At 39.6% G+C, this 22667-nt stretch overlaps 1 protein-coding gene across 1 annotated transcript in view; it reads right to left on the bottom strand.

Annotated features, from left to right (window-relative positions):
• Positions 1 to 16465: 16465 nt before the first annotated feature.
• The window catches only part of LOC142107737 (ras-related protein R-Ras2-like), a 35750-nt gene continuing 29548 nt past the window's right edge, over positions 16466 to 22667 (bottom strand). The window contains exons 4-6 of the mRNA XM_075191328.1: positions 20695 to 20803; positions 18821 to 18939; positions 16466 to 17830 (exon numbers count right to left, since the gene is read on the bottom strand). Of these exons, the coding sequence (XP_075047429.1) occupies positions 17743 to 17830; positions 18821 to 18939; positions 20695 to 20803 (316 nt within the window). The 3' untranslated portion in view covers positions 16466 to 17742. The remainder of the gene's footprint in view (positions 17831 to 18820; positions 18940 to 20694; positions 20804 to 22667) is intronic.

Here is a 22667-nt window from a genome sequence, read left to right as displayed (position 1 = left end):
CATTTTCCAAACCTGCTTGTGGTAGGCAGCATGACAGTGGATGTCATGTGGATAGATGGAAACGCATGCGTTCTCCATTTTGTTTCAGGGAGAGATATTGTTTCAGCGATCACCTCAGCAATTTGCATTGACGCTCTGTGCGCAAATTGTTCATGGTTAAAGATTAGATAATAAAAGCTAAAAGTAAGGAATCCCTGGGGTGCACATAAAAATCTTTACCTTGTTTAAGTATTAGAGTCACTAATCAATATGGTTAAACCATTGATTGTAAAAATAAAAAAATGTTGATTCTGACTGTTAACGCGTACTAGCTGCCTACTTGACAGTACAGGCAGCCATTTTGTAATCTAATTCATGTAGACTGCAGCCTATCGGTGCGCTAGAAGTCAGTGACATCACAGGCTCACAGCGAATCGACAGGCTAAATATTGGTTCAACCCACAAAATGGCTGTATCCTACATATATTTAGGCAACGGTTACATGTTTCATTACTAAAAACGTTTGACAGGGGCGGTTATCAGGACTCTTCTGTCCTGTGATTTGATTTTTTTTTGTATATCTTTTGAACACTAATTTCCGTACAAAACCTCCATGTATGAATGTGTGTGTGTATGTCTGAGGCTGGAAAAATCTCCACTTCTTCCCTATGTAACATTTTTTTAATAAGTGCTGAAGAATTTTGGGGAGAAACGCCACTAAGCCAAAATGTACGTAGGTTTTGTCTCCTGACAGTTTTTTACTATTTGATTCTATTATTGTGTATCCATTGCCGACGCATACGCTAGTTGACCATTTACTTCCTTTAGTTTATGAGCTGTTTTGTCGTGACTATTCGTTCACCACACAAAATGGCTGCCTTCACTATGCAGGCGACTAATTCACTCTAAATGGTAAAGGCACCTGATCAAAGCCACTCAATTTAAAGTGTTTAACGGGTGTTCTCAAACCTATTAAACATGCTTTGAGACCGATAGTAAAAACATGTCAACAAAAGGACATTTTACACCCACTTTTTGACAAGTGTTTGCTTCACGTGCCTGAATTTCTAGGTAAAAACAAAATGGAGTTCTGTGGTAACGCTCATTAAAGCACAGAGTACATTATGCCGCACGGGAGCTCTGAGACGCGATAATAAAAGAGCTTCGAAACGTTCTGTAGAAAGCTTAGTCAAAAGTACAAGGTATAGTCCAGGCTTTCGCCAAGTAGGCCGTAGCCAAATATCTTAAAAGTGCGCAAAATAAACTTAAGACGTAAAAATAAATAAAATGTTGCACTTTGCCTTCATTTTCTAACTGAGGAAAAATCACAATTAGAATCTGGTTGCTATGGTCTACTCTCTGCACATTTACAATTTATATTAAATATGCCCCAGTGTGACATTTTTAGACATATAGAAGCAGCCGGCAGTACAAACATATTTGGTTTTCTTTTAGCTTGAATCATCAAGAACATCATAGTTCCTTCTTTGCAGAGCGTCCGCTTTAGCCTTTGTACTAAGATGTGTCGGGGTGAGAGACGCAGAACGTTGCTCCTGGTTCATCTACCGCTTGATCGTTGCACATTGATACCCGTACATATACAAATTTTTACCTCTTCGTTCCAAAACTTCCTCCTCTCCCTTTATGACAAGACTGTTTTCCATTGCATGGTGGGATTAATTATTTTTTTATTTCATTTCCCCCCATTTGTTTCTCTTCTATGATATGCTCAAGTATAGCAGTGCATTCACATGTTCCCTAGACTTTTGTCGTTTAAATCAAATCTACTGCATTATGTCAATGTTTAGTAGCACTTTAGCACAAATGTTTGCAGGGTGGGTTTTTTTTTCTGTTTCTAGAACCCAACTATAGATGTAAATATATTTTAAAAACGTGTCGTTAAATTTTACTTTTTTCTTTAGCAATTATAACAAGGTAATAAAAATATCTTTTCACTTCCGTCTAATGAATAGTATGAAAGAGCTTCATAGCCACAAGTAACATACGTAAAGTTAAGTTTGGCTGTCTGGAATATCTGCTCACGTGAAATCCTGACTGGTGGAGAGAGAGAGAGTTCAGCCTGTATGGTTGCAGTAATAACGTGTAGAGAGCACTAAATGTTAGATAATTAGTAATTTATGTCTGTATATGGTCACACATACGTTGTGTAATGGTCACATCTGTCTGTTTCATTATATCTATCGTAGGCTAGCTTTGAATCTTTTTGTCCATGTGCATCTATTGTCTACAGCCAGTGGAGGCAGCCATTTTGTCGGCTAGAGCATTGTTCATTAGAATGCGGCCTATCAACTTGTTGGGAATCCGTGACATTGGTCGATATCACTGGTCTTTACTGCATTCTCAAAATGGCTGCCTCCATTCTGTGTTGGTTCATTAACAAGGAGTCTTGGAGGTTTCCCACTGAAGTAAATTTTGACAAAAGTTTGTTTGGTAATTCAAATGCGTTTGAAATACCAAATGAGAGTAACGCACTTATCGTGGTCAATTTTAAGTTGCCCCTTGGGTTTCAGTTGTGTTTGCCTGCTGTTTTGAATGGATTATTGTTTCACTATTTTGGTTACTGGTCACAATGGAAATTAATTGCAAAATGAAGCAATGACTATTTTCGTTTAATACACACCATTTTCTTCTCGCTGTTGGGATCCTGTTTAGATATTCTTTCTGCTATTGGAAAGGCTCCGATAACATGGCGTCTGAGGACAGTTAATTCCTATGAGAAATGACACTATTAAACCCCTGAAATTGTAACTTAAAACCGTATTCTTCCCTGACGAATAATGATAAAAAACCAGGGCGGGGTCCAGTCACCCATTCCAGCCAATCCGAAATCTGCTTTCAGCCTTCCAACGGTGAAATTACTAAAAGATAATCGCTGGTTGCTATGGGTAACAACACATCATACTATTCAATAAGCCCCATAATGTGTAATACAATAATTATCTTTTGTACTATCTAAAGAGGTCATTGCAAAGGATGCTTTAGAAACATCGACGTCAAGTTGTATTTTTTGGTGTTTTTTTTTTTTATTTTATTTTTAATGTAGCGTCCATGCACCATCTCCCAATTTACCCACCAGATTTCTTTGTGTCCTGTGTAGCGTATAAAAACCGGTCACCTTGTCTTGCTGTGTATAATATAATATAGAGATGGCAAGAAGTGGGGAAGACAACTTTTGCAATGCTATAAAGAGGTCAACTCGGCAAAGGTTGATGCGCTGTGAATTTGACCTTTTCTTTGTAACGGGGAGCAGAGAGAGCTGGCGCTGTCTAGGTTAAAAGCTGCAATAAACTTGTGATTGAAATCTACCATAGTGTAAAGCATAGCGTATCGGCTGTAGGCTATGCTAGAAAGGATCATATGGTGACAACATTGTAACTGACACATTTTGGTTTTAATAAGCAAACTGACTTTGTAAGTAGTAGAATATGGGTGTATAAAGTATTTAAATAAGTAAAATAAATAAAAAAAAAAAAAAACAAGATTAGCCAAATCTTCATGGAATAATTATTACCCCTGCCGTTCTTCCGTAGGGGTGTTTTTTTTTTTTTTTCGTTTTGGTTTGTTTTTAATTCGTTAGCTTGGTTGAAAAAAAAAAAAAAAGAAATCTAAAGAAAATCTATTTCTCTCTCCATGTTACCAAATGTGTTTCTCACTAAAACCATTAACGGCTTCCGATGCCCCCTCACTCGCTCCTTTTTATGTGTCCTGATCTAGCACTTTTTTACGCTGTGTACTGCGTGTAACTCGTTCTTGCCTCAAAGGTATTGTTACAATATTTGAATTTGTGTTCCTGTATGGATGTTATTATATATTTTTATCGTTAATTAGTGTCTGACGTTTTTTCTCTCTATGTACAACTCACATTGTATAATGTGTACACAAAAGGAAAAAAAAACACTTTTTCTTTGCACCCTGTTTGTCGCTCTCGTTTTCTTTCTTCGTGGTTTGGTCTGTGATATCCGACCTCCGACTGGCACTGCTCCTTGTTGCGTAACCAGCCTTCGGCTCGCATTTCCATTGGGACAAACGGACATGATTGCACAGACTGGCGGGCTGGGAGGGGAGGAGACAGGAGTGACAGAAGTTGGTTCTGTGGGACATTAAAGTGCACCTGCCAGGACTGAAAGAATTAACAACTATAGCTAATCCTAAATTCCAGTGTTCTGTTCATACACACAATGATTCAAACACCCAAGTCCAACACATAATATGGTTGTTTTAGATCAAATTGGCCATGTATCGCTACTCAAAACTGCCAATCCCCCATCTGGTGGATAATTTGGATTCATAATAACCAGAATGTTACTGTATGTATGTGTATATATTATATCTGTGTGTGTGTTGTCTGAGCTGTATACACACTGATCTCAACGCGTATTACCCTTGTGTTGATGAGTCCTACCTCTACCCACACACTGGCCGATACTGCTTTGTGGCCTGATTACTAAGCGACAGGATCAGTATTAAATTTAGATGCACAGGTAGGTGGCAACATTCAACCAGTCCCTCTGTTCAGCACTCAGATACAGCACAGAGGCTAAATTGGGGCTGGTTCGTGTGATTGACAGATGACCGCACATGCAGTCAACTCCAACTGGATTTTAGGGTCTGCCCAAGTTACCTCCAGTTTGATGAGCATTCTCCCTTCTCACACTCAATGATACTCATGAATATTTATGCCAGCCCAGAAGAGGGCTAAACGGCGTATTTAAGAAATCGGTTATGGACTTACCATATAGTTAGGTGACTAAAACATTGCCATGTGTTTCTGGTAAGCATTGCAAGAAGAAAATTATAAACAGCACACAGAGGACTGTATTGACCCCAGGCAGGTTAGAGGCATTAGAACTTTCACAGGTACGGAATTCAGTACATGGAAAATTTATACTGTTATTGGGATGCCAAATAAAACCAGCTTTAATTATTGAATGACAACACGGAAAAGTGCCCATCTTGTTTCTTAAAACTATTGTCTACTTTTTGTTTGAACATCCTAAACGTCAGCCTTTATAATCAATCCCATCTGTAAGCCCTTTGGAAATGTAGGTTTAGCAACAAATTATTTCCCATTAATGGGATCATTCTGCAATATAATTCAGTTACAGTGGTGTTTTATGTCAAAATAGGAATAATCCATTCATCCTCCTCCTTATTCTGGCTAGCGCTCAATAATTCTGATTGATTCATATGTCTCACTAATCCCATTTTATTTTTCCAAATGTGATCAATTATAGCCCTGGTTACGCTATTTAGTGAGCATTTTAGATTGTGTTTCAAGTTTTTCCTCAATGTCGATTATGCTTTAAAAATCGCTTTTATTGGCCCTTTGGGATAGTCTAGATGAATGATTTCTGAAAACTGCGCATTAAAAGCAGATCCAAATCAGAGGTTTTGAATAAACGGCAGTAGATAGATTGTTGTCTTGCATGGTTACCAGAACATCTATACAATTATGTGATTGACTGCAAATTTGGTTTCGATGGACGGATGAGGTAACTTAACTGTACACATCAGTGATAGGGAACCTGAATTACTTCAGGGGCTACACGAGAGCCCTCTCGCTTTCAAAAGGACCACATATTACGCTTAATTTCAGTAATAAGGTAAACCAATACATTTAATCGAATAGCGAGACATCTATCTGTAATAGCCGATCAGTAATTTTAATCAAGAGCAACAAACTCCAATGCACAAACCCTGACAATAAAGTTGGACGTGCATTAGTACCTTTACTCCATACTAGGGAGTAAATGTATCAAGCTGAGAGTTTTTCAGCGAGTTTGAAAAGTGGAGATGTTGCCTATAGCAACCAATCAGATTCCAGTTGTCATTTTGTAGAATGTACTAAATAAATGACAGCTAGAATCTGATTGGTTTTTCAAACCCGCTTGAAAAACTCTCAGCTTGATACCGTTTACCCCTAGAAATGTATTGACCTTGTATCTAAGAAACGTCTAAAAATAACATTTGTGCACTGGATGTTCAAGAAAAAATACAACTAAATAATTTTGCATACGGTGGTACAAATTACACCCCGTCCTAGTAGATTATAATTGGTGATAGAAATCAGGTTCAAAGCTGAAAAAATTATTATTAAAGCTTTTTTGTAAAATATAATAAATTTACCCAACGAGGGGGAGGGGAGGTCAATCCCAGGGTTATTGTAATGCTTTCTGCACTTGATGTACCTTCACAACGGGAGATGATGTAAAGGTAGCTAATAGATATATCTTCCAACATTTTAAATCACGAAATTGGGGCCACACACCCCTGTTCCACCCAAACCCTGCCCATCAATAAGAAAATTTAGGTAAAACTCCACTTTTGGTTAAGGCCTACCCCTTTACAGCCTTCAGATCTGCATGTCCTGCTAAAATTGGGAAAGTTGGGAGGTATGAGATATTCATCTTGGATACCATTAACATCCTTTATATAGAATTAAAGAAACTGGGAAGTTGTAAAGAAACGACTGAATGGCGTCCACACCCCTGACCACATTGCAGGAGCCATGGTCAAAAGATTACACAGGACCTAACCAGCGCAGGGCCATTGACATCGCACATGCCAACATGGATGACATACACACGTGTGCAATGATGTCATCGTGCACACGTGGGTGCGCTAAGACCTCCGAGAGTGCTTAAAGAGCCCAACTGTACCCCACTGTATTCGTTTTCTTTACTGGACAAATCTCTTCTCTATACTTTGACCCCTTGACCCACAGGAACACAAGCAAAGGTCACAAGTATATTTATAAGGATATATTTAAAATAGCAGTGTTGATACTGCTAATACAATAGTGTTGCTATATACCTTCCCTGCTTGCTATACCTGACTATATAATATCTTGCCAACTACTCTTTATCTAACTCATCACCATCAACATTTATTTATATAGCACCAGCAGGTTCCGTAGCGCTTTACAATTGGGAAAAACCAGTAATAAAACAATACTGGGTTGTACATACAGACAGAGAGGTAAGAGGGCCCTGCTCGCAAGCTTACAATCTATGGGACAATGGTTTGATACACAAGGGTAAGTGCTACATCATATTGAGTATTTGTCCAGCTACAATGCAAAGGTTACATAGTATTTAGTGGCCTGTGTGCTCAGTTACATAACTATGTTGGTCAGAGGGCTGTTGTCTTGGGTTAGCTGTGTAGAGGGTGGTAATAGGGTAACCTAGTGAGATTAAGAGGGTGGTAGAGGAATATTATAAGCTTGTCTGAAAAAGTGGGTTTTCAGAGACTGCTGCTGTTCTGATGTTTGGGACCCAGTGTCTAGTAACAACGCTCTGCCCGCTTACCCTGCAGCTCTGGTCATTGTGAGGGGCCAGCGGAAACACCCACAGCAACCCTGATCTGAAAGAAGAGGTCAGGGGTATCAGCCCAAGTGCCCAGTAAGGTGGGTGCTGTAGAAGGAAGTCTATTGGCAGCAAGTTCATGCTCTCATCAGTTCAATCACACAAGTGACATTCCCTGATTCCCCATTATTCTCGCTACTCCCCAGACCCATTCCTGACACGCCACGATCTACGCAGAAATTAATGAAACATCTTAAACGCTGCAAAAGGCCTGATAGCAGCCAATTGGAAGGATGTTTCTGCTCCTTCAATTGCGGCAGTATAAATTGTATTTGGTCATTATACAGATTGGAAAGGATCACTGCTACCCTGAGTGTACTTCCAAATACATGGACTCCCTGGACGAGTTATTACGTAGCCGAGCCTCCTTTAATCACTGTTTGACGTTCCTCAGATATTTCAGGTCTATTCCTTGGGCTACCACGGTGACTCGAGAGACATTCATTAATAAGTAACCATCCAACGGTGTAATTATCAGACATGACTATAGTTCACAAACCTCATTGCTCTTGCTTAAACACCTAATAATAGTAAACAGTAAACCCCTAAGAACTTGCCACCCCATTCCTAACTCTTTCTCCCCCTCGTTGGGGTAGAAAAAAAAAATTCTTTTGAAAAGTAATGTTTTATCGCTTTTCACAAGCCAATAGGTAAAACATTGCATTGTATTCAAATAACATTGTTACATAATACAAAATAACACATTTTTGAAAGATTAGTCCTATTATTATTAGTTTTCTGAGATGCTATCAACATTATAACTCATTTTTAATAGAAGACAAATTTATCAAGCTGCGGATTTGAAAAAAAGACATTTTGCTTATAGCAACCAATCAGATTCTAGCTGTCATTTTGTAGAATGTGCTAAATAAATGACAGCTAGAATCTGATTGGTTGCTATAGGCAACATCGCCACTTTTTCAAACCTAGTTTAGTAAATATACCCTTTTGTCTTCTATTAAAAATGAGTTATAATGTTGATAGCATCTCAGAAAACTAATAATAATAATAGGACTAATCTTTCAAATATTTTTTTATTTTTTTTACTATGTAATAATGTCCTTTGAATACAATGCAATGTTTGTGTTTTATTGTTTTTCACAAGCCAATAAGTAAAACATTACTTTTCTAAAAAATAAAAAAATCAGCTTTCACAGTCATCAAATGTCCCTTCTTTGTGGGGACCTAACCAACCCCTTATTTCAGATCTGCAACATAGAAGTTGACCATTTATTCTTCGTTAACTTACTCGTCTTCCTCCATCGTTAGGGGGTAATTTCATTAAAGTGCTCCTTCATTATGAGATAAAAATGGATTGATGAGTTAGGACTCGTTTACCCAGAGGCCTTAGTAGAAATCGATACTTTATTCCATGGTTTTGAACCGTGCCTTTAAACCATATTTAGCCGAATTAGCTTCTTCTAATATGTGACCAACACAATGGTGTGTAATGTAGAATGTATTTATTTCAGAGTAATATAATCATTGGATTCATAGTTATCCGTCACTGTTGATTAAATAAATGATTTGCGTTTTCAAGACTGCCGCAAAAAAAGTGTGGGTCTTTACCTGGTATTCTTTGGGAACCCACTAAAGACCGACCTACGTTAAATCAGAACCTACTTGTAGATTATATATAATACAGGTAATCATCATCATTTATTCATATAGCGCCAGCATATTCCGTAGCGCTTTACAATTGGGCACAAACACAGTATTAAAAGAATACTGGGTAATACATACAGACAGAGAGGTAGGAGGGCCCTGCCCGCAAGCTTACAATCTATGGATGTCCAGAAGTGTTGCTACGAGAGATTAACCTACTAGTATGTTTTTGGAGTGTGGGAGGAAACCGGAGCACCCGGAGGAAACCGACACAAACACAGGGAGAACACACAAACTCCACACAGATAAGGCCATGGTCAGGAATTGAACTCATGACCCTAGTGCTGTGAGGCAGAAGTGCTAACAACTAACCATAATATGGGACTAATAGATGTTTGGAGGTTTAGAAACCCAGATGCCAGACAATTTTTGTGTCACTCCCGTACTTACCAAACCTATTTTCTAGACAATTCGATAGAGATCAATCCCGTTGTGTTGGGGGGCTAATTTAAAGCTTTCATGAGGGGCACATTTATAAACAAAATAGCTGGAATTAAAAAACTTAATAGAGAGATGGAGTCTGATTTAACACAGAAATGTCGAGATCTGGATGTTTTATATATTGGTACACATGATGTTAGAGACAGATTAAACTGGTTACGGGCTTAATCTGATTGGTCCAACTTCCTATATGATAAGAATAGTCAAAAGCTTATGTTCTCTACACATAATCAATATTTCCAAGACGATATGGGGGGGGGGGGGGGGGGGGGGGGTTATCTGGCATGTCTAGCAAAATATGAGATGTTCAGCAGGACCATTTCTACTATCTTAGACAAATATAATGTAAAGCAGTTTACAGGACCTAAAATTGCTGAGGTTTTCTTCGAGTATAACAATAATTTATATTCAAGAAAGACACAATATGCACCCACCGAACTTGACCATTACCTTAAAAGAGTTAAACTCCCGCAACTACCACCAAAATCGGCCGACCTCCTAGACTCCCCCATTACAGAAGACGAAATTAGGGCAGCCATTTCATCATTTCCAAATTGTAAGGCCCCAGGTATTGATGGTATTCCTATAGAAGTGTATAAAGAATACAACAAATTCCTTGTTCCCAAACATTTAGAGATTTATTCTCAGTTCTTGGAATGTGGTTCGCTGCCCTCATCTACGTCAGAGGCCATAGTCGTCCTTATATTAAAATCGGGTTAAGATCCCCTACGCCCAGAATCATACCGCCCTATCTCCTTAATCACCACTGATGCCAAGATCCTTGCTAAAATCCTTTCTATAAGGCTTAATAGAGTCATTCAGGAGGTGGTCCACCCAGATCAGACGAGGTTTATGTCTGGCAAGTCTACCCTGATTAACGTCAGGTGGTTATTTACACATATCCAGAGGGCTCAGTCGCCTGGGGAGAGAGCAGTGGTCGTGTCCTTGGATGCGGCCAAGGCCATTGACTCGGTTGAGTGGGACTATCTCTGGCAGGTTCTAGAGAGTTTCTTTTTTGGCTCCAGGTTCATCAAACTTGTTAGGCTCCTCTATTTGACACCAGCGGCCAGGATAAGTATCAACGGTCTTTCGACAGCTCCGTTTGATATGGGTCAGGGCACAGGGCAGGGCTGCCCATTGTCCACTGCCTTATTTGCCTTGGCAATAGAACCGTTGGCTTGTTTGATCCACTCTCATGAAAAAGTCAAGGATATCCAGATGGGGAATATCTCCGATAGTAAACCGCTATATGCGGACGATATTTTTGATCTTACTTACAGACCATGATGGCTCATTGGCAAATCTTCTGGAAGTGGTTGAGGGTTTGGGGACTATTCTGGTCTCAGAATTGGAATAAATCAGTGGTTTTACCTCGAGGTTGGCAACTTCCACTTGGTGCTACGTTCTGCAAGTCAATCCAATGGACTTGCAAGTTTAAGTATTTGGGAATTTACGTGTCGGCTCATGCGTCTGACTACGTTAAACTCAATATAGACCTGAATACCTTAAAAATAAGTGTCATACATGGAGAAGACTTCCCCTTACAGTCACTGGAAGAATTAATCTTATTAAAATGGTAATCCAACCCAAATATTTATATACTTTACAACATTCTCCAGTGTATTTGCCGTGATATGGGTTTCAAAATATTAACAAGTACCTAATCTCGTTGATATGGGGAGGGAGGAGAGATAGGGTGTGCTTCAATACTTTATGTAGGACAAAGACCTCAGCTGGACTGGTCCTTGCCTAACCTTAGACTTTACTATCTTGCTTCTCACCTTACTCACATAATCCCTCACATGATGCTGCTCTTGGACACTTTTTGGGGGAGCGGTCGGACCCCTCCCTTGAACCACTACAGGTTGTTTTGATCCCACACAAACCAAGTGTGGTGGCTCCAATTATAAGATAGGCCTCAATGATATGTTCAGTGCCACATGCGCTCTTGGGAGGCGAAGGGCTGGATCCAAACTACCCTCTGTGGCATAACTCTAATTTTGGGGAATTAGTGAAGTTAGAAGATACAATGATGTGGATAAAACGGGAGTGCATACGATTGGTCAAATATATATAGATGGTCACTTAAGATCATTTGAGCAACTAAAGTCCACTTAAAGTGACAGAAGTTTGGATTTAGAAGTGACATTTTCACTTTCCACTATGCAGCCTTCTTACCAGACCTACAATCCCGTAACAGGCGCAGATTAATCTTCCGCAGATTGTTCCCAAAACCATAATGACCTTTACCAGATTGAACAGAGGAATAAAATCAGTTTATTTTTCTGCAACTTTTTTTTTTTATTATTGATTTGTACAGGTATGGGAAATAGTGTCTGGGAAGTTTGTGGAAATTGTGGTTTTGTGGCACTATGCCCAAAATATTACATTTGAATAATTATCTGACAGTGCACCACGCATTCACATAATTAGAACACGTTTAAGTCATGCGCTTTGCACTGACTATAGGTCCAAACATGGTAATCACATATGTAAGTTTTACCATGCAGAAGCAACAATTATTTACTCATTCTTCTTGTTTGTTATCCAAACTTTCTGGATATCCAGAGTTTTGAGAAAAAAAAATAAAAAAACCCTCCTATCTGAGAGACAGAACAGTGGCTCAGTGGTTAGCACTTCTACCTCACAGCACTGGGTTTAATTCCCGACCATGGCCTTATCTGTATGTTCTCCCCGTGTTTGCATGGGTTTCCTCCCACACACCAAATACATACTAGTAGGTTAATTGGTTGCTATCAAATTGACCTTCGTCTCTCTCGATCTATAGGTGTGTGTTAGGGAATTTAGACTGTAACCCCCATTGGGGCAGGGACTGATGTGAGCGAGTTCTCTGTACAGCGCTGCGGAATTAGTGGCGCTATATAAATAGCCGATGATGAAGCATTTCCATCTATTTAAATTGTTTACATCATGTTTGCAAGGGAAAAAAAACACATTTAGTGTAAAAATATATTTCAATGGGTTATTGCTTGCAGTCAGTAAACACAGCAGGACATCCTTTGAAAGAGATAGATCATTATGGCAATTTCCACTCAGCTATTGCAGAATTTCAACTGCTACTCTTATAAAATTAATATATGTCACCACCTTTATAGATATTTATGTATGTCTCTCACTTATAGTGCATCTGTGGTCTCCATGCAATGGGGGCAGCCATTTTGTTGCCCATTATTTATAAGAATGCAGTCAATCAAGTCACTAGGAACATGAGGCATGATAGTGATGTCACAAGTGTCTAGTGAATTGATTGGCTGCCTCTGGTGAATATTGGTTCAGCCCTTAAAATGGTCATCTGCACATACCCTTCAATGAGTAGGACATTCTAATAGACAGAACTATATAACTATATTTTGGTGTACTTTTTTCCATTTAACAGGGTTGACGACTAAACGCCATTTGAAACTAGCAGCTTGCTCTAATATAATAAGAGTTGTTTTTAGCCTCAGCAGTACCGAATTCTGCCAGTTTGGAAAAACCTCACCTACGTGCTGTACAAATTATCTAGAAAGTGTTTTATGATTGATTGCTTGGCATTTCCGCGTATCTGGCAGGTACTACAAACACTTGGCCCATGAACCACTACGGTAAAAAAAACAAAAAAAAAAAAACATACCTGCAAAGGTTTTATTATAACAGTGAATTTCCTTTTTAAAACGCTGTATATAGCACTGTTGTTGCAATTTAGAATAAACGTTTAGATGGAAACTTATAACAAAAATTATGATACACAAGTAAGCGCAATAATGACAAAAGCTAACAGAGCAATGACAGAGACAAAATCTTACACAACTTAATATTGGCAGGGAGCGGAGGCATATTTGCGAAACAGGCGTCAACCAATGGTGAGATAACCTATTACTACAATTATAGGAATGTCAGATATTATTATTACAAGACAGCAGGGCAGTGAAGCAATTCAGTGAGGACTAAGCTGTAATACTTAGACATGCCACAACGTGTTATTATGAAAGGAACCTCCAAGGAATTAACATGACACATTACAGGCTTGTACACACAGGCGCTGCTCCTGCGTCCATCGTGCATTCTATCTAAGCAGAATTTATTGCTTGGTCAACACAACCCTTTATGGCTTACCGGTGGCGTTTAAGAGACCACTGGTAGTATACCTGGTGAACACTCAGCGTTCACAAATACCCATACTTACCTACTTTTGAAGGCAGCTGTCCGGGAGGGGGTCAGTCGAGGGGGTGTGGCCATGCATGGTGCGCCATTAGGCTCCGTCCCTGTCAATATTAGGCAATTATAGCCAGTCGCAACAGGGGGAGGGGCTACAATGGCTCATTTAGCCCCGCCCCCACCATCTACAATAACGGGGACAGCTGGATCCGGGATTTTTGCCTGCTCTCTCGGGAGTCTGGGAGAACTCCCAAAAATTCTGGAGTCTCCCAGACAATCCTGGAGAGTAGGCAACTATGCGAATACCGCATATCCGGATGTCTTGCACCCATGATTGTTCACACCCAGCGAGCGCAATAAACCCTATACACAGTGTTGGCTAAGTGGCGTTGACCAAGTAGTAATCACCACTCTATCAAAGCGTTCTCCGGGCGTAGGGGATGTAATCTCTAAGGGTGTGCGCATATAGATTACCCCTCTGCTGTGTTCTATTTAGCAGGCAATTCCATTGTTACTTTCAAAAAAAGGGGTATTTAATCTCTGACTATTCCAGGGTTATTCACACGGTCATCTGGAACAATACAGGATAAATGCTTCCGTTGCATAAACAGGGGGGAAAAAAAAAATAATACTGTAAGACTATCAGGCACTGTAAACTCAGTCTGTGAAAGATATTAACGGAGCTACCACAAAATATCAAGACCTGTGAATTAGAGCAGACATTAGCTGGTGCAGGATTGTTTAGACCATTCATTCATAATAATAATAAAAAAAAAAATACTTTGTATTAAACTCCCTCGTACTATGTAAACTATCACCATAGGGGGGGGGGGGTTTAGAAATATGTTGCATATGCTTGTATTAAAGAACTTTAAGAACCTCATCATTAACTACCCGCCACTACTCTGCTGGGAACAGAATTCCTATCTTCTTACCAAAAATGATGTATCCTTTCAGCACAACAGTCCATAATACCAGAGATTACCTGTAAAGCATTTTGATTCTACTTTTTTTACTACAGAGTAATATTCAGCTGAATTAGTAGATCAGACACATTATCATTACTGTAGCAAGTGTTATGGGCCCGATTCATTAAGGAGAGAAAAGCAGAAAAAAAAACAAAAAAACTTTGCACCTTGGCAAAACCATGTTGCACTGGAGGGGGATGTAAATTTAATATGTAATCCCAGATTTATAGTTGGGGTAGGGCCAGGCCCGGCGCTCCCATTAGGCAACCTTAGGCAGTTGCCTAGGGCGCCGGGACATGCAGGGCGCCGCTGACTAGATTTTCTAATCTATTCAGCGGTTCAGCGGCACGAGAGAGATGCACAGCAGCGGCGGCGGGGCGGCCGCCGCTGTTTTTTAATGTCCGCATGATCACTGACGTCAGTCAGTGATCATGTGATAGTCTGTCCGGCGCCTCTGAGGTATCACACTGTCTGTCACTGACAGACAGTGTGAATAAAGTTATTCCCCCCTCCTCTCCCCTCTCAGCATGCATCGCGAGGAGCAGCTAGAGGAAGATAAGGTAAGTGAAATCTAATTTTTTTTTTATTTAGTGTGTTCGGGGGGCGCGGGCGGGGGCGGCTTGCCTAGGGCGCCGAGAACCCTTGCACCGCCCCTGGGTAGGGCATGTCCTAGATCAACTTTAAATTCCAGTGTAAAAATAGAGCTATCTAGTATTTGTGTGCTAGATGGAAAAACAGTCAGTATTTATCTTATGTGCAAAATAATAAACTTATTTGAACCCCTTGCATTGTAACATGGTTTGTCCAGGAGAAAAATCTTACTCTCTTTTTTTTTTTTTGCCTTACTTTCCTTAATGAACCAGACCCTACATATTTATTAGAGTTAGATATGACCAGCACCCAACAGGTCCTGACAATACAGAATGTAACATGGTAAACACACAGCAATGTTAAAACATCATTACTTTAATGAACGTTTTAAAAGACAAGGATACGTAAATAAAATTGTGATTTTTTTTGGCTCAATACATATATGTAGAAGATGGTCTTATTTTTTACTTTTTTTTTTATATAGACTTAAAAGCTGTGATACTAGAGTACAGACATTGTTACCGCACAAATCCACCTGGCGTAGCTGGGGCTACGCAATGTACCACCAGAGACAAACAATTAAATTCAAACATAAGACGACGGCCTTGTGCAGGGACTGGCTGGGCCAAACAGCCTTCAGGGATAGAACATTTTAAAAGGACCTTTGATTTACAACCTGGTGTAGTAAAAACACGGATTTCAGTAATTAATTTAAAAAAAATGAACCTGTTTCTACTCCCCCGTCTTTTTCTGAATCAATCAAGAAACGTATCACGCTGAGAGTTTGCGGCAGGTTTGAAAAGTGGAGATGTCGCCTATAGCAACCAGATTCTAGTAATTTAGTACGTTCTACAAAATGATAACTAGAATCTGATTGGTTGCCATAGGCAACATCTCCACTTTTCAAACCCGCTGGAAACTGACTCTTGGGGGTAAATGTATCAAGCAGTTAACTAGGAAACATGGGTTGGTGAAAGACAGCTAGAGATTATGGTCACGTTTTCACCAATCTCTGCTGCGTAGCTCCGTCTTTAAAAAAAAAAAAAAAAAGAAGGACAGCTCTTTAAATTGTTGCAAAAGTCTGCGATAGAGGAAGCCAGCATCTGAAAAATAATGTTCCAAGTATAGCAAGTTCAGATAGCAATACATAAATCAGGAATTACTGTTGCTTCATATCTCAGGATGCAAATATCTTTGGAGATTCACATAGTGACTTCAATAAGCCGTGGTCGTTAGGTCTGGTACATCATGCATTGTTTAAAAAAAAAAAAAAAAAAAAAAAAAAAAAAAAGGGGCAGCAATTATAGCAGTAACATTCGCAAATATTTGTGTAAAAAGTATCATTAAAAGGAAAGATAGTCAGACATTGAAATTGTTCCTATACGGCTGAGCAAGGTCTTGTTTTTGTTTTTTTTAAATCCCCCCGCCCCCCCAAGTTAGTGTTCTTTATAGAAGCCCCAAAGATACACATGTTCTGAATCCCTAACAATCAGTATTAGGTTACCAGATAAAATAGTGTTTGAAGATATGAATCCTACTGGAATCCGTGATGGTTGGTGCAAATACCCCGTGAGCTATGGTTTGGATAGAGGATTCTGAAATACACTCTTTCCACGAGGGAAGCATTGCGTGGTCTGAACCAACAAGCCACAGAACGCCATAGAAGATACTTCGTAATCCGCAGTTGCTTTCTAATCAATACTGGTTCATCCCCTCACAACGGCTACTTCCTTTAAAACAAACGTACATCATGATACTTTAACTATATCCTCTTACATGTTACGATCACTTGTTCACTATAAAAACACATTGGAAAAAAAATGGGTATTCCATCGATTTTCTGGCTAATGTAGTGTACGGCAGATGAATGAGCGACAGCTCCGCTCCCCCCGCCCCCCCCAAGAGATCCTATAGTAAACAGAACGTCTGTATGGAAACACGGCCCAGAGCAGGACCATACACGGCCTGGTAAGACAATCTAGCCTAGTGCGCCATCATGTAGTGTTGTAGATACACTGCTATGTAAAGGAGAGAGGACCCATCCTAGTACCCCCCCCGTTCATGGGAGCAGGGAGAGACGTGTGTTTCTGATATACATGATGATCCCCAAGAATAGTCTCACCAGGATGCATGCTCAATACATACGTATAAGCACATGGAATACTAAAATAAGAGAACATAAAATATATATAAAATATATATACAGAATATATATTTACATGCAGATCCCAGCATACAAAAAAATAATCATAATAATGTAGCATTGGCACAGATGGAAGGAGTGTGTGCAAACTGCATTTCCTTGTAGTAGAATGAAGCACAGGGGTTTTTTGGTTCGGCCTTCAGATGTGTCCCCCATGGTGGTGGGCTGTATCAGCGGGGAGATCATGTGATGTGTGAATGTCACGTCAAGGTGTCTGCAGGGTCGGACCATTCAAGCACAGCCTGGTGGCAGGAACAAGGCCTGGTTTTCTATGAGTGGTCAAGGCAACCACCTCCCCCATTACTATTATTGTGTCTCTGTTCTGGCCATCTGGGCATCGCACGACGTGGGGTTACAGGATCACACAGGGGCAGCTTTTAGACTCTTTCTTCTTGGGGTTAACAGCAGGGGTGGGTGGGCTCTCAGACTCTTGAAATTTTCTACAAAAGAAGATGATGAAAAAGGAAAAATTTGTAAATTTGTGAAAGATGCGCCAGTAACCAACTCCTCTACACAGCAAGGACGGTATCATACAGCAGAGGACCAAGGACAAGGAGCATATTACTGGCTCTTTGCAAACAAACAGTATGGAAGAAGCAGTAACTTCGTGTTAAGTACAAATCAAGAAAAGATGACACTCCCATTAAAAAAATTAACTAAAGTGAAGCGTATGCACACTGCAGGAAGCCATTTTGTAGGGGAACACATGTATATATGTTAAGAGAACGCAGCCAACCAATGCGCTAGAAACCGGCGACATTGCCTACACTTGTCCGTTTCCCGGTAACGTCCCCACTTCCGTTCTGTACAGATGATGGATGCACTTTGTGACACGCTTCTATCAATAAAATACACATCATTTCTACGGACACAAAGAGATTTTATACAAAAAGGTGTTTATGAAAATATAGAATAACCGTGACTGAATAACCGGAACTGGCAGCGCTTTGAAGTGAACGGGGGATGTTTTAAAGTCAGTTGTACTAAATAGATTAAAATGAAGGCTTACTTAACCCACTCGCTGCTGGAGTCTCTGCGGTGCTCCTTAGCACAGAGGGTTAAAGCAATCCTCAGCTGTGTCCTGTGGGGTCATAGTTCTGAGGTAACGTCGGGTGTGGTGCTCAGCGAGAGGGTGGAGCAGAAAACTGTGCAAACATGTTCTGCTTTGCGGAGCTCCAGTCATTACAAAACGGGAGAACATCTCATTACGTTCTCCTCACTTCCTAAATTTCTGTACACTTTACACTTTCAGTTTTAGATCACCCAACGCCCTAATCTTGTGTCACATACTTTAAACTATTATATTAATATATTTTTTTTTAAATAAAGATACAAAAAAAAAAAAAAATGGTTGTGGTAACCTTTGAGACCCCTTAGAAATAGCTGCCCCCCCCCCCCCCCCATTATAATCCACCCTGCTGACATGTTACCTGATTGCTCTGACAAGCTCGTGGAAAGATTCATCTACATTTAATCTGATCTTCGCCGAAGCCTCCATATACGGGATCCGATTTTCCCGAGCGAAGCTTAGAGCCTCCTCTTTGGTAACCTATTTAAGAAGAGAAAAGCAAAATACTGGTCATCTCCAGTGTCCAAGCTAACAAAAGAAAGTGTTCCTCAGTTTGTTTCCTTACCATGAAACTGGCAAAATAATATTTAGTCAAATAGATAAATGGAGCAAGTGCAGCGGAAGGAGGGGGGCTTCCCACATTGCTGTTCCCCGAATTATTTTTCATATATAAATACTTTACATATAGCAGACATGATGCATCATCATTTATTTATATAGCGCCAGCAGATTCCGTAGCACTTTTCAATTGGATGAAACATACATCCTGCTACGGCAAAGCCTAAACATCGGGCCGCCTTGCAAACAAAAATCAGTACAAGTTATTTCGCATGCTAGCAGTAGGTACTACCTTCAGTACAGATTTTGGGGTCTCATTAGCTGATATATATTTATGTTTAACCTGTGCAGCCATCACCATTTAAAAATAAGAATAAATAAATTAAGACAACTAATTGTTCATTAAAAGAAGAGTAGGAGTCTGGATGATTCTATTTACATTGCAGCTGCTTAAATTAATAATTTTTTCCAGTATTAGAGCTGGACACAGGTGCCTACAGACAGACTGTTTGGTCCTTGTCTGGACTCCTCAGTGCCAATAGGATGCTCTTGTCTGAAGTCCATTTTATTTGCATACGGTGCCTACTACGTTTAGCTTAAAAATCTCCCTAACCTTCCTTGTTGTAGGGATTCTTCTTAATCATTACATGTTGTGTTTATCTAGTGTTAAATCACTTTTGGAATTAAAAAGGGACTTTAGAAACCTGAAATACGTTTATACGATACAAAAAGTCATGTTGATCTATGTAAAAACTTACTGTACTATGACAGAATCAAAGATGTGTCAATTTGATGTTCTATCAATAGTTCGGTAAACACAAGCTACAAACTTCGGCAATATTTAGCTGGCTAGCATGTCGTGCCCTTAAATAGCCACTAAACCTTAAATACATGCTTTATATAGAAGAGCTACGAATACGTTAAATATATTTTACTATATTTTTGGACATACAGCGGTCCCTTGGGATGCATGTACGGTGTCTTTGTAACATGGCAATAATCTACTGTAGAAAACTCACAGTTTAGTAAATATACCCCTTAGAATCTTAGGTTTATCTTGAAAATCTTTTTAGATGATGTTCTATGATAGTAGGGGGGAAGGTTTTTCAAGTGCACACCAGACTTCCTGTGTCTAACCCAACACTGCAGTTTTTTTCATTGTCTAAACAGACCAATCATTTTCCATAGAGCAAAATGTACATACATTGTCAGACATTAAATGTTGTGGCAAGGTATGGAAACTTTTACATACAAGTAAAAAAAAAAAAAAAAAAGTGTTTGGGATGTGGGGCTTTCAGACAAAGGGTTTTTCCACAGTTTGGCGCACCAGGCCTATAATATACTTAATTACATTTAAAAATCTCCCATCCTACTTTAGACTATACCCTATACCAGACATTATTCTACTTGGCGATTGTCTGCAAGATTCTCAGATTTCTAGTCTTTGTAGAGAGTGGATTTCCCATACATGTATATATTTGGGACTGTTTTAGTAGATATTTTATATAATGCAGCATTTACAGAATTAGCGGTCCTTTCATAGAGCAAGTTAAACATTCTGTTCTGGAACATTTTGATGCCGGACGGCAGAGCGTTTAATGGCGCATAGACGGGAGGACCTGCCAAATCTTCAATGATTCTCTTTTCGTTTGAATTCAAATGTGGAAGAGTTCTCACCTGTCTCTGGAGATCCAAATCTGCCTTATTGCCAACCAGAATCATAGGGAACTCGTCTCTGTCCTTGACACGTAGAATTTGTGTGTGAAACTTGCTGATCTCGTTGAAGCTGGAAGAAAAGAACGCAATTAATTCCTCTTTATATTGAATTATATACATGAACATCTTAATAATCGGGGGTGGGCAGTTCTCATTATTATAACAAGCCCACCGGAATCTGCCAGTCAAAGGGGCTTATTCATAGCGCGCTACATAGCCATCCCAGCCGCGTTTTGTCATAGAGAAAACATATGTACTTGTTTAAGTAGCAAGTAACTTAATATTAGATAACTGTTTTCAGTAATAAAGATATTATAGTTGTTCTTATATTACAGTGATATTGTAGCAGACTTCCTTTATAATCAGTCATCCTCTCCTTGCATTCACTGGGTAGGGGATAAAATTTGGATCTTGTGGGGCAGCACGGTGGCTCAGTGGTTAGCACTTCTGCTTGACAGCACTGGGGTCATGAGTTTGATTCCAGACCATGGCCTTATCAAAATTGACCCTAGTCTGTGTATGTGTATGTTATGGAATTTAGACTGTAAGCTCCAATGGGGCAGGGACTGATGTGAGCGAGTTCTCTGTACAGCGCTGCGGAATCAGTGGCGCTATATAAATAAATGGCGATTATATATATATATATATATATATATATATATATATATATATATATATATATATATATATATATATATATATATATACACACACACATACACACGCAAAGGTTATAAGAGCTCATCAGAAGAGAAGCTATTAGAGTTAAGCTTTCAATACGGAAGGGACCTTTTATCCCTATGCACAATGGACTTCCTGTCACTAAGGAAGAAGAGGACCAGCGTCTGCTGTCTGTAGGGCCTGTAGCCTCACTCCCAGATAGCTGCCTCCTCATATCGCTGCATCCCTGACCACACAGCTGCCTGGGGAAACCGAAATAAGACCATGATCCAATTGTATGTAATCCAGTAAATTGGGACATTAAATCCTTCTGATTTTAGATAGGCATGGGTTCCATTACAAGATCATCCTGTAAATCTGTAATTTGATCATAAAAGCCTTAATAAAACACAGGACATGTAACCGCATTCTCAATCCTGCCTGTTATTACGCCGTGCAGCTAATTATTGCCAATAGATGCTAGCGTCGGGCTATTTAAAGATTCCAGACATTACAGACGCCAAGTCTAATTTCCTCTCAGTAACATCAACTATCAAATATTAAGACAGGGGAGGGTTCTACTAATGTAACGTGGGGGGGGGGGGATGCTCTAGCAGAGTCGGACAAAAGTATTCACTGCATTTAGACAGTATACATTATCCTACAGCACTGGGTAGACAGCATCTAAAGATCATTAGGTCTTGTCTGCACGGTAGCGATTTAAATCCCGACTGCACCTAGGTCGCCAACCTAAAAACTAGATGAAAAACGGATCACAAATAAACGTTTATAGAACCGTTTTTAGGTCTCGCTTTCTTTGAACGCTGCCTTTTTTTGCTAGGAGTACTGGACGTAGTTGAGTGTCTTTTATAGCGTCTGCTTCTCTCAGCCAATGGGTGAAGCGTAATCCTAATTCACGTTAGCATTAGAGTTTGTGCAGTGCAGTTTCTATAGACATAGTGGAACTGTAGAATAGATGCAACGTGGGCATATTGATTTGTCCACAGATACACTGAACAAAGAACAAGTGTGTCAAGTTGGTCTTTGGTTGTAATGCAATTAAATTAAAGCTTCCGTCCATTTAAACGGGTTGGGATCAGAGTGTATACGGTGATTTTATAGCGTTTATTATTGGAGCCAAAAGTGATATTAGGCGGTTTTAGTTAATATTTTGGTTGGAAATGTAGCCAGATGCACGATTCTAATCTGAATTTAATCAAATACAGCAATAATATTATTTATCCAGAAAGGAGAAGATTTTTTTAACCCTTAAA

The sequence above is a fragment of the Mixophyes fleayi genome, chromosome 11 (assembly GCF_038048845.1).
Source record: "Mixophyes fleayi isolate aMixFle1 chromosome 11, aMixFle1.hap1, whole genome shotgun sequence".
In the NCBI taxonomy this organism is placed as follows: domain Eukaryota; kingdom Metazoa; phylum Chordata; class Amphibia; order Anura; family Limnodynastidae; genus Mixophyes; species Mixophyes fleayi.
Note: the sequence above shows the minus strand (reverse complement) of the source record. Positions and strands in the feature narration are given on the sequence as shown.